This window comes from Carassius gibelio, chromosome B7 (genome assembly GCF_023724105.1).
Source record: "Carassius gibelio isolate Cgi1373 ecotype wild population from Czech Republic chromosome B7, carGib1.2-hapl.c, whole genome shotgun sequence".
Taxonomy (NCBI): domain Eukaryota; kingdom Metazoa; phylum Chordata; class Actinopteri; order Cypriniformes; family Cyprinidae; genus Carassius; species Carassius gibelio.
The window spans coordinates 28,104,413-28,127,192 of NC_068402.1; the positions used below are offsets into that span (position 1 = coordinate 28,104,413).

The 22,780-nt window shown below is 36.1% G+C and overlaps 1 protein-coding gene across 3 annotated transcripts in view; it reads left to right on the forward strand.

The window, feature by feature from the left end:
• The first annotated feature begins 5,997 nt into the window (after positions 1 to 5,997).
• The window catches only part of stim2b (stromal interaction molecule 2b), a 49,119-nt gene continuing 32,336 nt past the window's right edge, over positions 5,998 to 22,780 (forward strand). For 2 of the 3 annotated variants that reach the window (XM_052562091.1, XM_052562092.1), the window contains exon 1: positions 5,998 to 7,157. In XM_052562091.1, the coding sequence (XP_052418051.1) occupies positions 7,019 to 7,157 (139 nt within the window). In that variant the 5' untranslated portion in view covers positions 5,998 to 7,018. The remainder of the gene's footprint in view (positions 7,158 to 22,780) is intronic. The other variant, XM_052562093.1, reaches the window with a different exon arrangement.

Sequence of the window (22,780 nt, forward strand, 5' to 3'; positions counted from 1 at the left end):
GGTTTTTTTTTTTTTGGTTTTGGGAGTCCCTAACAACAGGTTGACATGCATGCGAGGTCAAAAAAACACTTTCATTATTGTCTTACGTGCAGTTCGTCACTGCATCGTCACTCAACAATTCATTTTTCCAAACTCCTCCTTTGCGTGATGCTTATCTGCAGTGACTTGTCCAGTTGGTCTCATTTCATTTCATTTTATCATGTAAGGCTCATAGACTGTAAAAAACATACCTGATCAAAGCACCGTTTGTTAGCGCAGTGCTGCTTTGTGTACCGCTCCAAAAGCGTCACCTAGTGGCAAAGAATGAATTTGCATTTTCATTCAGACCAACATGAAAAGAACAACCAGTGGGCGGGCAGTGAGCTAATGTTTCATGTTGACAACATTAAATGGCTTTTGGTTCATTTTAAAAATGACTCGTTTCAGTGATTAAGAAATTGACTCTTTCTTTCGAGAGACAAGTTATAATAATAACTTCACACATGTAGCACTTTCAGATTTAAAACTCAGGACATAAAATGCAGGACATTTTCAGTCACTTCGAGCTATGTTACACACTGCATGAAAGGTCATTTAAAATAATTATAATAATAATAATAATAATAATAATAATAGGAGCACTTTAATTAAACTAAAACAACTATAATATACAAAACAATATACCAAGAGAGAAAGAAGAAATATAAAATGCTATTGTTTAGATATTGTTTTCATCTAAATTTGAAGTTGGAAACAGTGGTAATGACAAGCCAAATAAATAAATAAATAAATAAAATAAAAATAAAGTTGTTTAGTGCATTCAGTCCCATGAATTTCAGCATCATCCATGACCCTACAAGTTGAACCCAGCTTATAGCAGCATAACTCCAGCAGCTCTCTGACATCTGCTCTGTCCGTCTGTCTGCCTGCTCCTCTCATTTCCTCTGTGCCTCATATCAAATTATGCCACTCGTCCGTTTTCTGCCCTGCTTTTCACTCCCCATTGCCTCACACTGGTCTCTCGGTACATCTGCCACCTGTTTGCACAGCTTCCCACGCCTTGTCACCATGGGAGCAGCGCACCCCTAGCGGTCCCTCACTGTACCATAGCATTGCTCCTCGCTGAAACATTTCTTTTAGACAGGCAGTATCACATTTCCTCTGCCTCTCTCTTGGGCACCTTTATATATTTAGACCTCTGTAATAACTGCCCTCCTGTCCTGCTGATACAGTTGAAACCTTTATGCAGGAAGTTAATGGAGCTGGCTTTGAGAGAATTAGGCCTACTTATTTATAAAGAAAAATAATTGCACTCTAACTTGACAAATGTCATCAATATAAGCATTTATATCAAATAATATAATACTGATACATTAGTGCAATGATATGATATGAAAGCATTTCACTTTTTTGCATGCACAATGTGTGATGTTTCAAGCTGCACTCATAAAGCTTTTGTTAGTTTTAAGATGCTTCTTATTAGTTCAAATAGCGTCAATGGTTTTGCACTTTATACTGACACCTATTGGACTGGATGCATTAATTGAATGTAATTATTAATGCCTTCACATCAAATCTCTTTATTTTGTGTTGTTTCTTTTTCTGCATGTTACACTCTGTCTACTATAACACACATTTAATTAACATTCTTCAATTAAATCAAAGCAATTTTTGTGCATCTTTGGTGGTTTGTGCTTTTACTTGACAGGGTTATTGAGATTTGTTTAATAATTCAGCGGATACTGCTTGTTTAGACATTTATTATTATTATTTTTATTTGTACTGAATTAGTATATTGGTTTATTGGTAATTGGTTTATTGGTTTATTAGTCAATCACACACATGCTGGTCCATCGCTATGGAGTATGAATGGACTCTGGGTCTTATAGACTTTGGGGTCAGTATGTATTTTTTTCTTTTCTCGCTGTTGTTGAAATAAATGTATACTTTTATGCAAAAGTATACTTGTATGTGTATATTTTGAACTTTCTATCAATCATTTAATCCGGAGGCGAGAAAAAAAAAAAAAAACACACAACTTTTTGAAGATCGATAATAAATGTTTTTTTGAGCACCAAATCATATTTCTGAAGGATCATGTGACACTGAAGACTAGAGTAATGACTGCTGAATATTAAACCATTACATTAATTACATTTTTAACAAATATTATTATTATTATTTAATAATATGTTAGCCTACTTTTAAACTGTATTAAAAAACAAAAAAACAAAAAACAAAAACAAATGCTGCCTTATTGAGCTGAAGAGACAACTAATATATACATATATATATATATATATATATATATATGGGGTGGAAAGGTACAACTTTTTCATGGTTCGGTTTGTTTCACGCGGTTTTAGAGTCACTGTATGTGCTATGTTTATGGAAAAACTACTTGAAAAAAATATTCTATCCAACTACAAGCAACAGCACAAATAAATACAATAGAGTAAAGATACAAATAAAATAAACAGTGATTTACAGTTTTTTTTGTGAGGTCTAGCATTAGTTTTTATGTACAGAAATTGAATAAAGTAATCAAATGTAAAACAACAACAACAACAACAACAACAAAACATTTCATATTGGACTGCACTGTAAAAAATCCAACTCACAAAAAGTTAGACTAATGATCATATTTTAGTTAAAGCTGTAGTAGGTAACTTTTGTAAATATATATTTTTTACATATTTGTTAAACCTGTCATTATGTCCTGACAGTAGAATATGAGACAGATAATCTGTGTAAAAATCAAGTTCCTCTGGCTCCTCCCAGTGGTCCTATTGCCATTTGCAGAAAGTCATGCGCTCCCGGTAAACAACCAATCAGAGGTCCAGTCCGTAACTTTGTTTGTGTTAAAAATTTAGAAAAATGTATATAATAAGTGAGTACACCATGAATCCATTTTCCAAACCGTGTTTTTAGCTTGTCCTAAATCACTAGGGTGCACCTACAATAAGTGTTTATATTCTGACTATTTTAGATTGCTTCGGGGGTACCGCGGCGGAGTAACCCAGTACCTTTGTGATTCTTCATAGACATAAACAGAGAGAAGTAGTTCCGGCTACGATGTCCTTCCGCAAGACGCAAGCAGTTCTGTTTATTAACCGCTAGAGCGTCAAAAGTTCCCTACTGCAGCTTTAACTGGACAATTAAATGAAAAAAATTTTGGCTTATAAAAAGACCTTGGGTCAACAATCGTTGGACCAACCTAGTATTACTTGTTAATTCAATTTGTGAATGCAAGTTAACAAGCATACACGTTGGGTTGGAGCATGCGCACTGTAACGACCATGAAATTGGCGCATGTGCAATGAAGAGCACCAATACCGAACAGACAAAGGAGCCTCACCACAACTGTGGTGGATACAGTGAATAAGCTAAAGCCCCAAAAAGTCAGTGTACTCTTTTAACTTGCACTTATATTGCTTGTTTTGTAACATGTGTTGTGTTAATTTAAAATGTTAAACATAGAGATGAGATAGCACTTTGAATGTCATTTAATTACTTTTTTAAGAATGAGTGCTAAAGTTACCAATGTGTTGCTGCTGGTTTGAAATAAAACCTGGACCAAAATATCAAGCATGTAGTAGTTCTTTTTAACCTTGTGATGATGTTTAAAAAAAAAACATCTGAACATATTTAATTAGACAAGTGAAAATAACATTCAAAGTTGAAATTACATAATTTTCTAAAAAAAAATTTAACTATAAAAACTCAGCTGAACAAAAGATCTTAAGTTAGGAGACATGTTACCTTACTCAGTGAATTGAGTTAAGTGAACTACTTCTTTTAAAATTGAGTAAACACAAAAATGCTGTGCAGCAAGTTGCCTTGCACTTTTTTAAGTTAAGTCAACTTTTCTCTTTTTACAGTGTGTATAAATTAAAGGTTGTTCTTTATTAAAGTTACAAACGCTTTTCAATCAAGAGCAGTGAGTGATTTCTTTGTTGTTGCTGTTTGATTAATATAAAGACACTTTAAGAGAATGCACTGATACAGTAGGTCTACATTCAGCCGGCTACGTCTGTTGTAAGATACTTACCCAGACGGTCATTTTGACATAAATTTTGTTTGAATTTGTCCATTTTAACATAATACTTCAGAGAGGGCTTAATATTTGCATGCGGTCTGGGGCGTGGGTTTGCACGCTTCGGATGAGCACACACACAAATCTTCACACTGTGCGCGCGAGTTTGCGCCCTATGGCTCTTAAATGTTTAAACTGGCAAAGCATAAATGAGTTTAGTTTAAACACATATATCAACGTGTGCTTTTCAGCGGTGTATTCCAGAAAGCAGGGTTAACTTACCGTGATATAAAAAACCCTGAACTTTCGGTTGATTAACCCCAAACCTTACTGACTTACTGGTATGTTGTTCCAAAAACACATCCGGGAGTAAGTTCTTTCAACTCAGAGTATGTTCCTGGTTAAGACTGTAGAAACGGACGCTACTTAAGCCCTAAGTACATCAAGCTGTTTCTTTCTTCTTCTTTTGTTAATTAGTTGTTTACATGCTTAGTGCATATCGCCACCTATGGCTGTGCAATTTTTATGTATTTCCATTTTAATCTTTAATCCTTGAGAATGTGAATTATATTATTTTTATGCTAATTTATATTAAGTCATATCAGATATATATTTTGATTTAAATGTAGACATTATAGAAAATGCTGATCCATGTGTGAGATAATATAAAATGTAATAAATAAAATAAATAAATATATATTATATATTTATATATATATATTAAGATAAGTATTATCTACATAGTATTTATACAGATAACTCTTATATATGCCAATAAAAGAAATAATCATATTAGAATAATATTGCCTTATTTATTACTTATATTAGCGCTTCCTCATTAAGCACGTGCCGAAACGTGTGTGGAGAAACGGTTCAGTTTTTTTTTCAGCAAACAGTCCCATCCCTAATATATATAACATTACTGACCCTCAGACTTTTGAATCGTAGTTTACATGTTATTTTAGGTAAAGTGAACGCATTATTAGTTACTGGCCAATTGCATGTTGGTCATGTGACATGAACATAGTGGAGATCATGTGGTGGGTGACCTGGGCTGTATTCCAGAAAGCAGGGTTAACTTACCGTGAACTAAACCCTGAACTCTCGGTTGATTAACCCCAAACCTTGCTTACTCAAGGTATGTGGTTCCAAAAACGCGTCCAGGAGTAAGTTCATTCAACTCAGGGTATGTTCCTGTTTAAGACTCAAGACATTCTCAAGAGAGCGACGAATCGACGAGTCACTATAGAATAAGTCATATCAGATATATATTTTGATTTAGAATTTAGACATTATGGAAAATGCCACTCCATGTGTAAGATATAACATGTAATAAATGAAATATATAAATATATTTAAGTAACCATTACCTTATATATTATTACATATATATAATAGGCTATATTACATATTGTAATATTATATAATGTTGTGCGCTATCAGACATGCCCACTGAAGGCTCGCTGAAGTAAACTAAACCTCCAGAGCAGGTTAAGTTCAGAGAGTGAGTTGCTATGACTACTAACATACCCTGAAAGTTACCTCCGTTTTTGGAACCTAAATTTGAGGTTATCCGCTTACTTAAACATACCTGGGTATGTCCCATAACCTGCTTTCTGGAATACCCCCCTGCTCCATGTGGCATTAAACAGCTTTTTAAGGAAGGCACATGTCTTGAGTCTATATCCCATGCCATACATACATCATTTTAATCATTAATCATAAAGCAATAAGCAAACATACAAACAAATCATTTTACAAATCATTTTAGGTAAAAATAAAAATAAAAATAATAGAAAAATCATATTCCAGAAGATGATGCCACAAAACAAAACAACACATCTGCCTGCCTGCTTTGAACCGCGGTCTGTCTTTTCAAAGCTCACGTTCTCTCGCGCTGTCAGCCAATCGGATTCTGCCATGTTGGGACCGTTCAACCAATCGCAGTCCACAGCGAGGAGGAAAACTTGGATGATTCTCTGGGTGTAAATTGTTGTGTGCCGCGATGGGAGAAATAAAAGTGGGAAGTGATGAACAATAGAGCTGGCTGTTTCCGGGAGGCGCCAGCATTCCCGAGCAACTTTCGCGCTCTTGTTGTGCATACCGACAGTCGGCCAAGCACACAGCCCATCCAGCTCACACCGGCAGCTGCTTTTGAGTCATATGAGAGTTTTAGGCGAGATCACCGAAGAGGGAGAATCAAACTGCCGGCGTGGGGTTGTCAAATGATTTGCATACGGACTTCCGCCCCCTGAATTTAGTTTCTACATCAACTAGCAAAGGCAGTGGGCAGACCTGAGCCCTCAAGTCAGGCGCAGTCATGCGGACTTGACATTTAAACTCGGTTAATATTTGGACATGAACGGCACACGCGTGTATTTCGGATGGTCCCGATGGATTTGGATTAAACTGCGCACTGGGATCTGACACTTTCTTTCTCAGAGGCGTTTAGGCTACTGTGCTGGATTTCTGCCGGCTCTTGTGGATGTACCGTGACTATTTGCCGTTAATTCCAGTGTAGAACTGGAATATTGCATTGGACCCATTGGGGTGTTTTGTCAGGAAAATGCGTGTTTTCATCTCCTCTCAAGCAGGGGGATTCCTCGTCAGTTTGCACTTGTCTGTTTGGATCCTAAAGTAGGATACAGCCAGATCCTCCAGCCCAGTCGAGGATCTGATGTCTGTATGCTCTGATGTCTATTTCAATGTGTCATATTAGAAGAGCTGACCATCTCTTTTGGATGGAGTTTTACCTCGCGATCTTCTTTTGACGTCTTGGACAGCGTGGACGCATTTTTAGATCGTTTTTAGCTTGGATTACTTATTTTTTGGGCTGCGTTTTTACAGGTTGGATATTATTGTTTATTTCGGGTAATTGAACTCGGTGTTTACTGTGAAATCACACGTTTCATTCTTGTGATTCGTTTTGCCGATCCACTGGGTGAAAATACTGTGTGATCTCTTGTTGATTTATTTATTGTTCGTTGAAAGCTTTTGCACACCATGACTTTCTTGTCCGGGGCAGCGGTTCTTTTGCTGCGTGGACTCGTCATCTCTGCGGTATTGGGCTTAGAGAGTTCATACACGGGTCATTTGTCGAACCGAGTCACTCCGGATCCAGCTGCAGCTGTTGCTCCTACAGGTAAGACCTTAATAACAAACCACAAATCAGATCAACCTGCGTTATTTTCTTGTTCTCTGTCGAGGGGTGATTTAGCAACTCTAGGTACAGTCAAGATACCGTGATAATCGATTGTTAGTGCTGTTTTTAATGAGTTTTAATCGGGGAATGTTAGTGTCGTCATTTCGCGCCACCGTGGGACCTGATGAAGGGCAGGTCTTTCCCATCCTCAAATCACTTCTGGATGATTCTAGAGAGCCTCATGCTTTGCCTGTATGAGTGACCGCTTATGAAAGTGATGAAGGTCAGGACAACATCCACATGGAATTCCTGCTGTTCCACCAATAAACACTTGGCATGAGAGAGCAGGAGGAACCCCCTCCATACAGCACCTCTGCCAGATGGGGGTTTCCACAGCCACTGGTTGATATAATACCTTTGTAAAGTGGTTAAATGAAACGGACGCTAATTTTACACAATATTCACTGAAGATTTGAAACCGTATAGCCTACACAGTGGCGTAGGCAGAATTTTATTTTTGGATGGGCCTGGGCAAAAGTGAGCGGGCTCTAGTACCTAAGGGACGGAGTCAATATTCAGGTCATTTCAATTTTATTTTTTATCTTAATAAAAATAAACTGTATAACACAGTGGAAGACATGCATAGTAAAAAACACCACGTCTCCATCACTATCATTATCAACATAACCTAAAATCATTCACAAAAGTCCCAATCCCTAAAAACTGCTGCAGATTACAGCAGCTACAACCTGTCCCCATACAAAATCCCAATTAGCCTATCAGTTAGAGCGAAAATTAAATACGGCTTTATTTATTCCGAAACAGAAGTATTTTAAAATGTATGTTTTAATTTTTCATTTCATCATTCAACATAGGCTAAATGTAGCCTATTCAAGACAATTGTATTTCCTCAAATAGGCTATATTATATAGTAATATATAATAATATATTATACTAAAGTGTATACAATTATTTTATTCAGAAATGTCATGTTTGTTCATTTGTTATTTAAATTAATTTGGAAACCGGTGCAGTAAGTCGCCGGCGTCAGTCAAAAGATGTATAAAAAAATTAACTTTGTGAGGATGACTGGCAACAGCTGGCCTTAAATCCTCTAGACACTGCACACAATACACAACTTTAAACACAGTCTGAAAACAGTCTGACTGAGCCCAAATTACATTAATATATTATAATTAGCCTGACAGTAGTGTGTTCCCGCTTTACAGAATGAACCGGATCAGCCTGCTCTTAGAACTGAAAAGACTTATCGTTATTTGCGGGCTGATTGACAGATTTATGCATTGCTGCAGCTTTTCTAACATTTTCTAACACACAGCTGCAAATTACTGGCTAACTGAATAGGTGAACATGTGCAAATTCACATGGCGTGACATGAAGAGCCCGGATAACACCGAATTGCCTAACACAGCTGTCAATCAAACTCAACAAGAATTTGACAAAAACACATTTTACTTGTTTTAGTTATTTGAGATGTTATAATAGTTTTGTAATTGTGTTAACATAGGTTAAACAATAATTATTAAACAAATGTTATATTTCTATAATTAACTGGAGGGGCCTATTCATCAGAGTGCCCCTGCCTTCACCCCTTGGTATACACACATGTATTAACCATGCTTTTTATGGCAAGCTACTGCATTTTGACATTTATTCCTTTTAAACAATTTTTGTTAATTTTTTTTTTGTTCATTGACTAATTATTCATTTCTTTTTTTTTTCTTTTCTTTTTTTTTTTTAAGTTTGACTAGGAACTACTCATTAGGTACTAGTACATGCAAATGCGCAACACTTTCTATTCAAACAACTTTCCATTCAAAAAGCTGATGACAATTAATTCTCAAATGTCCATATATTGGCAGATTGATTGAGGTGCCTGTTATACTGTATGTCTATCACTATTATACAAGGCTGTTGCCACGTATAGGGCTGAGAATTTTGGGAATGTTGTCCTGGGCCTTGTGACGAGGGTCGCTCAATAAGATCTTAGTGAACCTGCTGTCTAGCTTTTGAGGTGAGAAAGCCAACTTGCTTTGGGCCCCTTGAATTTGGAAATGACTGTATACTAGGGTTCCTCAAATCTGACCCTGGAGGGCCAATGCACTGCAGCATTTAGCCCCAACCCTGATCAAACTCACCTACCTGTGATTTTCTAATGATCCTGAAGACATTTATTATTATGCTTAGGTGTGTTTGATTAGGGTTAGAGCTAAACTCTGCAGGAAAGTGGATCTTGTGGGCCCGATTTGAGGATAACTGCTGCATACTATATATATGTGTTCAAATAGACGCATTTGATCAACAGAAGGATAGATTCTAGGACACTCCTGTAAATCAACGTTTTAAATATCAAACAAATAAACTATAGAATAAAAAATAAATAGTAAAAAAAAAAAAAGCTGGTCCAATGCCTGGGATTTGTACCATACTGGTAATGCATAATGCATAAACAAACAGGACTGATTCAGTCAGTCAGCCTATTCTGGTACATAACCCCACAGCTGTTTTCCCAATATTAGTCATGCCTTTAATGACAGTGGATCGTTTCTGATGGGAAGCAGTCTGGCAAGCGCGCTTTCTGAGGACACAGGGTGAGATGACAGATTGCTGTCTGTTCAGAACTACAAACTGCTCATAGGATGAATGTAATCCAGATCTGCGGTCATGCAGGAATGCAGACTTAATCAGAAGGGTAAATAACCTGCATGCAAATGGTAATTGACTCATCATAAATTAAAGCCCTTGGACAAATTGTTTCAGCTGTTCTTGTAGTTTAGTGCACACTAATGGACACTTGTGCATTCTTGGATTAAATGCAGCAAGTGTACCACAGTTCCCAGCTGCAACAAACCCCTTGCATTGAGGAAACCCTTGATTAAGTGTGTTGGACAATGGGGTTTTCTGAACTCCTATTTTCAGGGGGTTGTTGCATTTGCAATGATTTGAGCATTTGCATTCCCCTGGTACTTGTAGTTACATTTTAACCTTCAGGTTGTAATTGAAACATTTTAAAGGGGTCATATGACATTGCTAAAAATAAAATTATGTTGTATGTTTGGTTTAATGTGTTTATGTGGTTTAAGGTTAAAAAAACATTATTTTCCACATACTGTACGCTATTGTTGGTCGTCTAAGCTCCGCCTTTCTAAATCGCATCGGTAATTACAAAGCTCATTGTTCTGAAATGAGAGGTGTATGCTGATTGGCCAGCTATCAAGTGCATGTGATGGCCAAATACCTCAAGTGTGTGATGGAAAGTTACGTCCCTTAACATACTGTGATACAGTCTCCTGGCATAACTAGACAAAACCAGTAAAACCCATTACAAACGAGGCATTTATTGCCTCCAGCGGGGACATAATTACTGATTGAAATGACTTATGCTGTCTTTTTATGCCTTGCGTATCATGTTGCGTAAATATAAACCCATGTCTGCATCTGTGTTCGGAGAAACAACAAATAACAAGCGCTACTCTACACCGCTTAAAATTCGTGTTTGAATCATCAGTGGCAAATTCTTTAAATATAAACAGTGTACTTGCAGATTGTAAGTCAGATGCGCCTGCTCAATATATAGAAACAGCCTTTGTGCACAGATATGTTGTCAGCTACTCTGCAGGTTCAGGAAACAGTCCTCCATAAAATGCGCTGCATAGCCTACATTTAAATAATTGGGTTGAACTGTTCTGGGACCATGTTGTAAATACAACTTAACCACTGATTTTTTTTTTTTGGAAGACCAAACAAAGTATTTTTTTCTTTCACAACGAAACCCGCAGTGTCACACACTGTGGGTTTGAGTGAGCGGTGGCCGGCAGATTCAACGAAGGAGCGGATGACCCTGGACTTGACTCGACTTCGTCAACAAATACTACAGCGAGAATAAAAGTTATGCCTTCTTTCTTTGTGTGAAAATTTGTGTGGTGTTATGCAAATCAATAGTGATTTAGGCATGTGGGGCGTGTTTAAATGAGGCGTTTTAGACAAGTCTTAAATTTAATCTCTTTGGGTTTGAGTTTTTGCAACTTTAGGGATCTTATTTATGAATGAACAGCTTGTTACACTCCAAAGATAAAGGAAAATCAGAAATTTAATCATATGACCCCTTTAACTGAAAGTTATATAAAATTGAAATCACAGACTCAATGAAAAATACAGTACATGTTGGAGACAGTACTTTGAAATTATATCATTTTGCTTATTGCAAGTTTCGTGACACTTTTAATTTAAAATGTTCAGTGAGTGATGCTAAAAGCATGTTCTATTTCGAAACAGATGAATATGAATCTTGCAACATTTTGTTAAGTTTCTTGGTACGGTTCAGATGTGAAATATTAATGAATAAAAATTTAGATCAATGTATTTTCCAATGAGTCTATGTTGGTCACAGATCATCATTACATGATGAGACCTTATTACAGGGAGCTGATTACTATCAGCCTCCAAATGAATCTCTGCACAGAAACACATGTTTATTATAAGGACATGGGAAATGAGAACACAGTGTGTTTGGCATTGCTGCCCAGTCACTGATGAGTTCAGTTAAAAGAATAGTTCATACAAAAATGAAAATCAAGTAAAAAAAATAAAAATAACATCGAAGTCGATGGCTACTGTCAGCTGTTTGGTTTGCAACAATCTTCAAAATATCTTCATTTGTGCTCAAGAAAGTAGCTCATACAAGTTTGGAACAAGTGAAGGGTGAGTAAATGATGATAGAGTTTTCATTTTGTGGGTGAACTATCCCTTTAACTAAAAGTTAAATATTATCAGTGAATATGCGTTTTGTGTTTTGTGGTATAAGGCTCTAAACCTAATAACTAAATGCATATAATTAATAATTTTTTGGGCAATAATTCTTCCCAATGTCAGACTGATGAGAAAGGAGATGGCAGAGCTAGTTTTTGCTGGCACGTAGCATCTGTGTTGGCATGCATAACTGTGAATTGTGCTGTACTCATTCATTTACTGTATATGTGCCATCTGTGAATTTTAAATAAAAGAAAAGCTGTTAAACCTGAGCAGTAGGCCGTGACACCTGCAGGGAAAGGTGTAGTCCAGCTATAGGTAGATACAACTGCTGAGTCACAAATTAAGTGCTTGCCTTAAAATGTATTTGCACAGGCTGCTTTAAACCGTTGCGTGTGTACTTTGTTGAGTTCCCACTATATCAATATGGGCGCAGTCGTAATGAGATACAACCTATGGGGAATATTTGGGACACAGTAATTTAATTACATTTTTTTTTTTTTATAATCTACACTGACAAACTGGCTGCTTGTGGTTGCCAGAACTTTACTGTACAAAATACAGTAGTGATACTACAAGCAGTATACCATGCATCTTAGTAAATATGTTTACAGTTCCAAACTGTGTATGTAGCTATATAATGTCAATGAACCATTCTATTAGAGCTATTAAAATCTGTTTGTTACTTAAAATGTGCTAATAATGACACAGGTGGACAATGGAAGGCCACAAGATGACTTAAAGGTTATCAAAATTGCCCTTTAACGTTGTTAGTCACACAAAGACAAAACAACACCATGGTAACACATGATACTGCAAGTCAGAACATTAACATAGAAAGCAGAACAGAATATTCTGATAACAACAACAAAAAAACTGTACATAAATATAAATAAATGTGTTTATGGGGGTATGCAGGGAATGCCCCATAATTACTTTTTAATGTGTAGTTCCTTGTTATATACATAATTTACTATGAATTTCTAAACATTTTTGTTTTGAATTTTATTGAATTATATTGAATTTTTATTTTTAAATGTGCATACAGTATATAGTATATTTGAATGTCAGTATATATTATTTTAGTTCAAAATTCTATATGTTAATTTGAGCCATTTGTATGTATACGCATGTGTAGTTGTGTGTCAGTTCCTCTGGTGGTGTTGTGCTCATGTATGTTTGTATGTGCGTGTGTGTGTGCCCTGCTGGAGTTAAACCAACAAGCCACTTCCCATACCGACTTTGGTCTGCTGTCTTGCAGGATGCCACTGATCATGTGCATGTGTTTATGCAAGAAAAAGGAAGAAAATTATAAAATTTTACATTAAAGAACTATAGAAAGCACATCAGAAAAGGACCCATGAGTAGACCTTTCTCTTGTCTGTGTGAGTGGCATGTGTTAGGCAGTGTTAATTTCGTTGACGAAGACTATGACGAAAAATATTCGTCAACTAACCTTTTTCACGGACGAAAACTAAATAAAAACTAAATAAAAAGTCAGATATGATGACGAAAAACGTGACGAAATATAACTGACACTTTAGTCAACGAATAAAAATGAGACGAAAATATATGGGCGGGACGAATGGAGAAGAAATCCAATCAGAGCGAATCTTTGAGGGTAGGTTGATCTATGCAGAAGCAGCCGAGCCATTATAAAAAGCCGCGACAAATGCAAGCGCCACAGCTAAACAAACGCAGCAGCAGTTACACAGAAAAGAGAACAAAGATGAGTTTGCAGAAATTCGCACAGTTTCGAGGACGTTTTCATAACAGTTAAGTTGTTTACACAGGGAACTACACTGCGACCTTTTGAAATGCCATTGCGACCCAGATTTTTATGGGGTCGTAAATGTATCACTGATTATTTTTGTACCTACTTATGTGTAATGCTATGTTTTAATATGAGCATTTATTAAAACAGAAATGTGTAAGAATACGTTTTATAACGTGCTCCGAGCATTCAACACATCAAGTTGGCTCCAGCCCCGCGCTGCGGGAAAGTTGAACTGAGCAGCTGGTTACTTGCGCAACACTGAACCGAGCTCTCCTTCAGGACGTTTGCGTCCTCCTGCACCTGAACGAACAAATACAAATCGCATTTTAAATAAACATAAGAAAAAGAGCGAAAAGTGAAAGAGCTCAATTCAGCAGCACGGTGTTCTGGTGTTCAGGGAGCAAGCAGAGACGCGTCAAGTCTTCTTGCTTTTGTACCGACAACAAATACATACTAAATATGTCGAAATACCCGTCTTGGAAAGTGTGTTCGAAAAAGTCTGTAGTTGTGTCTTCAGTGAAAGTAAAGAGTTGGAAAGAAATCGGATGCGTATCTTTATAATGGATGCATTTGTCTCTTAAAGTGACCTCGCCTAATTTACTAGCTCTGCTGTCAGTGTCTTTAATGTATGAAAATGAAAGTAAATCACTCACTGCTCTTGATTAAATTACTTTGTAGTTTTAACAAGCATTTATCCAAAGTCAATCCAAAAATCAGATAGAATAGATTATATTGTTTTACTAGTGACTAAAAAAAAAAAAAAAAAAAAAAAAAGCATGAGCATGTTTTGCTTAAGTGTTTCTTTCTTTAATTGCTAATGCAACCTTTTCACACCACAGACTGAACCAAATTAAGCATTGCATCCGACATTATCAAGATGAATTTGTTGTTCTGACAGAGTTTAACCCTGAGTTATTGTCATATTTTATTACCAATTTCTAAACTACAGCAAATAAACTGTGATATTGTAAGAAACGTTGAAGGTGTCTGAATACATTTTGGTTTGATTGTGTATTTTATTTTACAGTGAAGACTATGCAGTGCTATTTTAAATGAACACAAACAAACTTAAAAAATGTAAACTTTGTGTAAATATCACAAATAAAGAAATAGAATGAACATACAATACAAATATAATATAGGTGGTTGTCTATTTCAATAATACTGTACTTCATCTTGAAAGAATGTCATATGCATTGCATATCATTCAGGACGAATGCATATCTTTTTCAGAGAGCATGTATATTTTTCATTGAGAGCAGGCCTTATGTTTATTTTATAAATACCATTCCATAACAGACTGATGGAAACATTTAGTCAAGTCAACTAAGTTGACTTTGTTCTACTAAAAAAAAAACTAGACTAAGACTAAAAGACTTAAGACTAGACTAAGACTAAAACTCTTATGATATTTAGTCGACTAAAACTAGACTAAGACTAAAACATTTCAGATGACTAAAATGTGACTAAAACTAAATGGTGTGTAATTCAAAAGACTAAGACTAAGACTAAATCCGAATTTGCTGTCAAAATTAACACTGGTGTTAGGCTACTTGTTCAGTTAAGGGCTCCCAATTGTAAGCACAGTAATGAAGGAATTTCCTGATAATTTCCATTATCATAACAAAAGTGTTCTGAGTGAAAGGTTGATTGTTTTTGTGTCTTTCAGATCATTTGAATGCATGTCGTCTTAGAGGCTTAGATGGGTTTGTTTATCTGTTTGTGTGCCTTTTTGGTCTCTGTTCCATGAATATCCTACTTGATGGAAGGCTAAACAGGTCACCGCAGGCCATACTACAATACTTAAAATTAAAAGTTTTTATTTATTTTATATTTATTTTTTATTTTACCATTCTAAAAAGTTTAAGTAGTTGGTAATGCTCAGTTTCATCTACCTGTAAAACTCTCACCATCATGTTTGGGATAAAGTTGTCTATTAGCATTTTTTTTCAAACAAGGTCATTTTGATCTTGTCCATTTATAATGTGTGTATTATCTAAGTAATCCCTGGTAAACTTGAAAAGAGTGTTGATATGCTCTTTATATTTAATCCAGACAGGGTCCCACTTTATATTAAGTAGCCTTAACTACTATGTACTTAAACCAAAAACTAAGTACAATGTTCTTATTGTGTACACATTGTATTGCAAAATTTTCAGAAAGATACCCCATTTTAGTCCTTTCAGACCCTATTATTCAGACAGGTGACTGATCTATAAATTCACATTATTGTACTTTCTTTTTGAGACACTAAATGAGATTGTCAAAATAATGTTTAATCTTTTTAAAAGGCTAAATCAGATAACAAGATATGTATTAAAATAAACTTTGGTAAATGAATAAAATTTCAGTACACAGTTCCTCATAAAACTAACAAATAAATCCCACAATAGTGATGAGGTACTTTGAAAGCTGTCTACAGTTTTAGCTTTGTTGTATGAGTTGGCATAAGAAATCCCCTTTTGCACATTTAATGCATTAGCACATTTAATGCCTTTTGGTATTTAGATTGTTTAGCTTCTCAACAAACAAACTGCCTTTTAAGAGGGACATGTTGGCCTGGAAGTATGAGTCTGGGAATTGTGATTTTCCTTTAAAAAAAAAAAAAAAAGTCAGATGATCTGCGCTTGTCTTGTTCTATCTCTCGACCGAGGTATTATCATTACATAAATCTGAAGTAGGAAGTTAAGCATCGATTTCAAAGCTGCCGTTCACACGCAGGCTGTGTTATGCAGGCCTTTCAATTGTGGACAGACTGGTTATGCAACATTTTTGTAACTGTTATCGTATTAGACTAGTGGGATTGACATCAGCGTAACAGATGATTCAAATAAGACAATCTCAGTGTGATTAAGATGTTGAAAACAGAATTGTTGAATAACTTGGAGTACTTTACCAAAGGTATATGTCTGCAATGGTATTTATTGAATGTGCCTGTCTCTACTGACTGGAGAAGAGCAACTGAATGAATGCTTAGATGGTGCCACTCTGTGTGTACTTCTTCATGTCATATAATGTTTATCATTCCCTAAATGGTGCCTTATCATCACAGAAACTGCATCTAAAGTTCACAGAGGCAGAATAAATGCATTTACACAAATGCTGAAATAATGTTATGACACATAGGCGTCATGCTCATTCAGACGTGACGGATCAGGATTTAAACACGGACCATTTTTTACAATAAACAAAAGTTGTAAAACTAGAGTCAACTGTCCAGACTTGAACCTACTTCAGCCAAGACTTAAACGGTGCATGACACCCACTTTATGACAGTGTTCAGTGTTGCATTATTACAGTGAGTATATTACAGTAGTTAATTTTTTCTATTCTTTTTGTTCAGACTGGCATGTTTTTTTTTATTATTTTGATTTACTAAAGTTACCTTTTTCTTAAAGACATTACATCAAAATTGTTAAATGTTACCCTTGACCACAAAACCAGTCATAAGGGTCAATTTCTCGAATTTGACATTTATACATCATCTAAAAGTTGAATAAATAAGCTTTCCATTGATGTATGGTTTATTAGGATCAGACAATTTTTGGCCAAGATACAACTATTTGAAAATCTGGAATCTGAGAATATAAAAAAAATCTAAATATTTAGAAAATTGCCTTTAAGGTTGTCCAAATGAAGTTCTTAGCAATACATATTACTAATTAAAAATAAGGTTTTGATATATAAATGGTAGAACTTTTACAACATATCTTCATGGAACATGAGCTTTACTTAATATCTAAATGATTTTTGGCATAAAAGAAAAATCTATAATTTTGACCCATATAATGTTTTACCCCAATATATATATATATAAAATAAATTAAGGATAATATGTCTGTGCACATTACTATTATTTTGGTCACACTTTAATTTGGGGACCAATTAACTAAATATTAACAAGGACTTCCCCCCAATAAATTTGCTGCTGATTAATAGTAATAATGCTTATTAATATTAATAATCAAAAACATTTACATGCCCACTCTCTTCTCTGATGACATGTAGCCTATATCAGTGCAAGAGTTTGCAGTTGCAGTTTGCATTTAATGTTGACGTAAAAAACATATTTTAGATCTAATTCTTTTGAATGTTTATTGTCTCTTTGTCCACAGCAAAGTCTGTAATAGCATCAGCACTGCTGCATACATTGTTGTTGTCACTTTCCATTTCCATTCATTTGTCTGGTAATCTCTTTATCTTGTCTGATTAAAAGGAACTCTGCCAGAACAGTCGTTTTCCGTAGACATCGTCTCAACACAAACAGAGCTATTAAGCTATTAGTTATTCCTTATTGCTTGTTGACCTGATACGAAACAGGAAGCATGGTCCGGCTTTGTGAGCAGCATCAGAGCAACTGTAGCACAGTTTTTTCCTAAAGCAGTTAAGCACAAGCCCCTCTCTGCAGCCGATTCTAAAGATTTTATTGGTAATATCAATCCCAGTGCTGATTGACAAAAAAAATAAATAAACAAAAAATATGATAATTAACATTAACCCCTAACCCAAACCTACATTCAAACCTGCCAGTATATCTTGATAGATAGCTCATCAATGGATCTGTTTATGATTTTTCTGAAGTCTTGACTGCGTGATTGAGTTGACCAGTGAAAAGGCTGTGGGGCAGGGTTTGACTAACTGCTTTGAGGAGTGAAAGAACACACTTTGAGAATCCAGTGCACAGAAAAGCCTTAAAGGGATAGTTCTCACAAAAATGTTAGTTCTGTCATCATTTTGTCACCCTTATGTCATTCCAAACCCGTATGATTTTCTTCTGAAGATAATTTGAATATCTGGCTATCATCAATAGATCATCGTCTTTCGATGCACCCCGGCCAGAGGAGGTTATCATGGGGCAGACAGCACGTTGCCTGTTACGTCATTTGGGCTGCCTTGTTGTGCACAGTGGCACTGAGAACATTTTATTTCAGACACTGAAGTCTCTTTAAGTTTCCATATGTAATAGAATTAGTCCCACGAATCGTTCGGTTTGTAATGCGTACCGAACCGAAAGCCTCATACCAAAGAGTTCAATACAAATGCGTGTGGTGTATCGTTACACCCCAATAAAGATGTACTTAAGTCTCACTCAAGTCAGTATTTAATTGTAAATAGCATGCAGTTAAGTGTCTAAAAACATTACATTCACATTCTCAAGCATAATATTATCAAAAGATAACTGATCCCAGTCTAAACTTGGACGCTAGAAGTAGACGTCATAATCTAGACCGTCTATCTGATCTGATCATGCTTTCCGATTAGATCTAATGGAATACAGTCACGCGCGTCTGCTTAGATGGAACGCTAGATGCCATCAATTCCTTTGGGTTCTCAGTCTGGGAATATCCTGCATGTCTGCTTCCTGTCGTCACCACAAGATTATGACCTAGACACTATTCTCACTTGGGGTAATGAATTGAACCCCTCAGGGTCTATATAAATACACACAGACACAAACACATGCTTCTGTTGTTATAGAGCTCCAGGCCAAGTAACACAATGATTCAATTGAAAATAAAGTAGGTGGTCCCACTTTATATAAGGTGGCCTTAACTACTATGTACTTACATCAGAAAATAAGTACATTGTGTTCATATTGTATTGCAAAAACACTTTTGCTGCTATTAAGGTGGGATACGGATACGTTTAGAGACATATTTGGTGGTATGGGTAGGTTTAAGCATGGGGTAAGGTGTAGTGGATGGGTCAAAAGTGTAATTATAAATGCAATGACACAAATTAATTACTGATGTAATTATGCAGGTATATAAAAATACAATGTAAACATGTATGTACACTATACGTGCATTTTCCCTAATGATTAATTTTAATGTAAGTACATAAGGCCAACTGTTATAAAGTGGTACCAGGTAGTTTGTGTGCAACCAAGAATATGTTTATATTCTTTTCTTTACAGTTAATGTAAGAAATGTGTGTGGTTAGCCATGCAAAACACACCACCATGGTACTAGGCTGTTGTGGATTGGCTGTGTGGTAAGAGTTTTTTTAGTGAATTATTCTTTAAAGAACTGTTCACTGAAAGGTTCTTTGGTGAATCAAAAAATATTTCTTTTTTGGAATCACTGAGAAAACCCACTTTTGAATCCTGCCTGTAGACAATCTCCAGATGACTGTCTGTAGGATACTCTTGAATTAAGCCTTTAAGATCAACACACACTCTGATGGGTCTCCAGACTCTGTTGTGCTTGTCTAAGACCACAAAGACCTTTTTTTGCAAAAATAAAAATAAATAAGTGGTAAGGGTAATGTTTTAATTGAACTGAAATGATTCCCCAAAGTCCTGCATCATCCCACTGGTATCTCAGTTCATGCAGAAAATTGTGCCCAATGGAAATGTAGGTCACTTTATTGAGCTGGATTGTGCAGCTTGTTTTGTGCCATTCTTTAGAAGAACTGAAGGAGTTCTTTGTTATCTGGTGTGTGTGGCTGTGTTGTGAGGTTTACTTGTCACTTCTAGTCTGGTCTTCATATACTAGCTGCTTTCACAAGGTGATGGCATATATTTCACTTTATGTGCTGACTGGATTCCATATAAATGGACTCAATTCAAATTCTTGGATATAATCTTCAGTTTCAGTGGAATTCTCAGTTAAGTTCTTAATAGCACATAACCCGGATGATTTGTAATTGTTATAGATTTAGAACTATATAACACAGGTATCACAACGGAGAGCATCACATGCCAAACGCTTAGCTGTAACATCCGTTGGCATAATACTAGAAAGGGAACGACATGGAGGTGCTAAGACCCACTACAGAGCAGAATAATGGCACCCATTAGTCCAGCTGTGGTCCCTAGATTACATGTCCTTGATCTGCCCCACACTCACATTCACACAGAATGCACAGTCCACAAATGCATATGGGGATCCTTCAGATATTTTCTTGACTGAAGTGCTAGTGAAGTGGCTCTGTATAATTTATCCTGCTTTCCTCTCCTGAAGGTCATGTTACATTAGTCACTGTTCATTCTTTTCTTTATTTATAGCTGTGTCAGTATGTCTCAAATGTCCACTGTCCATGCTGTCATTTTGCAAGTGATGAAATCAGATCTGTTTGTTAAAACATCTGTATCGGGTTTATCTACATCGATTGCTTTAGTAATGATGTAAGCGTCAGGCATCAACACAATGCCAAGAGTCTTTCCCAGACAACACTGGAGAGTAGCTGTCTGTATGGAAAACTGGCTGCTGTTCATGCTGATAGCTTGCTGTTGTGTTAAAGGAATAGTTCACAAGAAATAGAAGAACATTTGCAGAAAATCGAATCACTCTCATGCCATCCAAAAACATATTTGGAAAAATGTAGCACTGTATCATTTGCATGCTAAAAAGATTCTCTGCAGTGAATGGGTGCCATCATAATTAGAGTTCAAACAACCAAAGGATATCACAGCAGTCCATAAGAAAATCAATCGTCAAGACTTTCGCTTTCTCTAGTAGAAAAAGTGAACTCGTCTTAATCAGGAGACAAAATATGCATTGATCAAGCAAAGATAGTTTACAAGCACAAATTTATTTTTAGATTTTCCCTGTTAAAAAAAAAAAAACAGCATATGCTGGATAGGTATGTTTTGAATTATGACAGCAGGCCATGAGCTGGTTTAGCTCAGGACCAGCTCAAACCGGATCTAATGATATGATCATGCGCAACTAGTCAGTAAATCTGTTTCTGATTACAGCTAATTCGCCATCACCTGCTTTTAAATGGAGTGGCATTTAATAGACAGAGCCCTAGATCATTGACAAGCTACGCAATATCACGTTCATTATCGAAGGCGATTCATCTGTGATAATGAACGCGATATTGCGTAGCTTGTCAGTGATCTACGGTTCTGTCTATTAAATGCCGCTCCATTTGAATGCAGGTGTTGGCGATTTAGCGGTAATCAAAGAACCAGATTTACCTACAAGATGCGCATGATCATATAGTTAGATATATCGGCCAGCCCTAGTTCTGACTGCTAAAAAACTAACTGGTTTAAGCCTTATGTTGTGTTATGCTGCTAACCACACAAACACTTGAGAATAGAGGCAGATTCATTATGAAAGCTTGAAGTAGTACTGTTCATGGGTGAGGAGATGAAGGCATATGTCGGATGAAAGGAATAGCAGCAGCTTCTTGTTTCAGGGACTTTCCCACTTCTTCAGGGTCAGAGAGAGTGAAAGAGAGTCTGTTGCTCTGCAGGTCTTGCATCTTCACTGTGCAAAGAAACCCAAATCAGACTGACAGAGTGTATTTAGGGTGTGCTCTATAAAGAAGAAAAAAGCTGTCACTTCTCTGTCACTAGAAAAACAACCAACTCAAAAACCATTGAAAGCAGTAGTGAAAAATGAATGTCACATTGGCACATGCAGTTTTTTTTTTATCTCTAACTTCAATGAGGGCCTTCAACACTTAGTCTACAGTAGGCAATATGACAGAGATCGCTTTCTCTAACAGACCCAGTATTCTTCAAAAAGCTTTTACACCTACAGGAATGTCACTAGTGTAATATCAGCTTATAATGGACCATGTTTTTCTCCTATAACAGCTTCACAGCAAGTATCGATACTATATAATCTATACAGGTGCATCTCAAAACATTTGAATATCATGGAAGAGTTCTTTTTTTTTTTGTAATTTTAATTTAAAAAAGTAAACTTTTTATATTCTAGGGTCTAGGTAGTTTTTTGTTTTAATTCTGATGGTTATGAATTACAGCTTAAAAAAATAAAAAAATCAGTATCTCAAATATTTTGAATATTTTCTCAAAGAAAAAAAAAGATTTACAAAACAGAAATGTTCAAGATCTCCCAAACAGGCCCCTCTTGCATGGATTACTTGCTTAAATGCGGCGTGGCATGAAGGCAATCAGCCTGTGGCACTTCTGAAGCATTATTGAAGCCCAGGTTGCTTTGATAGCGGCCTTTAGCTTCTCTGTATTGTTTGTCAGATGTTACACATAATATCTAGGTCATATATTTGTATATAAAACTCATCTGTTTAGCTGTGCATTTATTGAATGAGCACTGTGCAATGTCCGAACTGATTGCCCTATATTTTCAATGTTTTT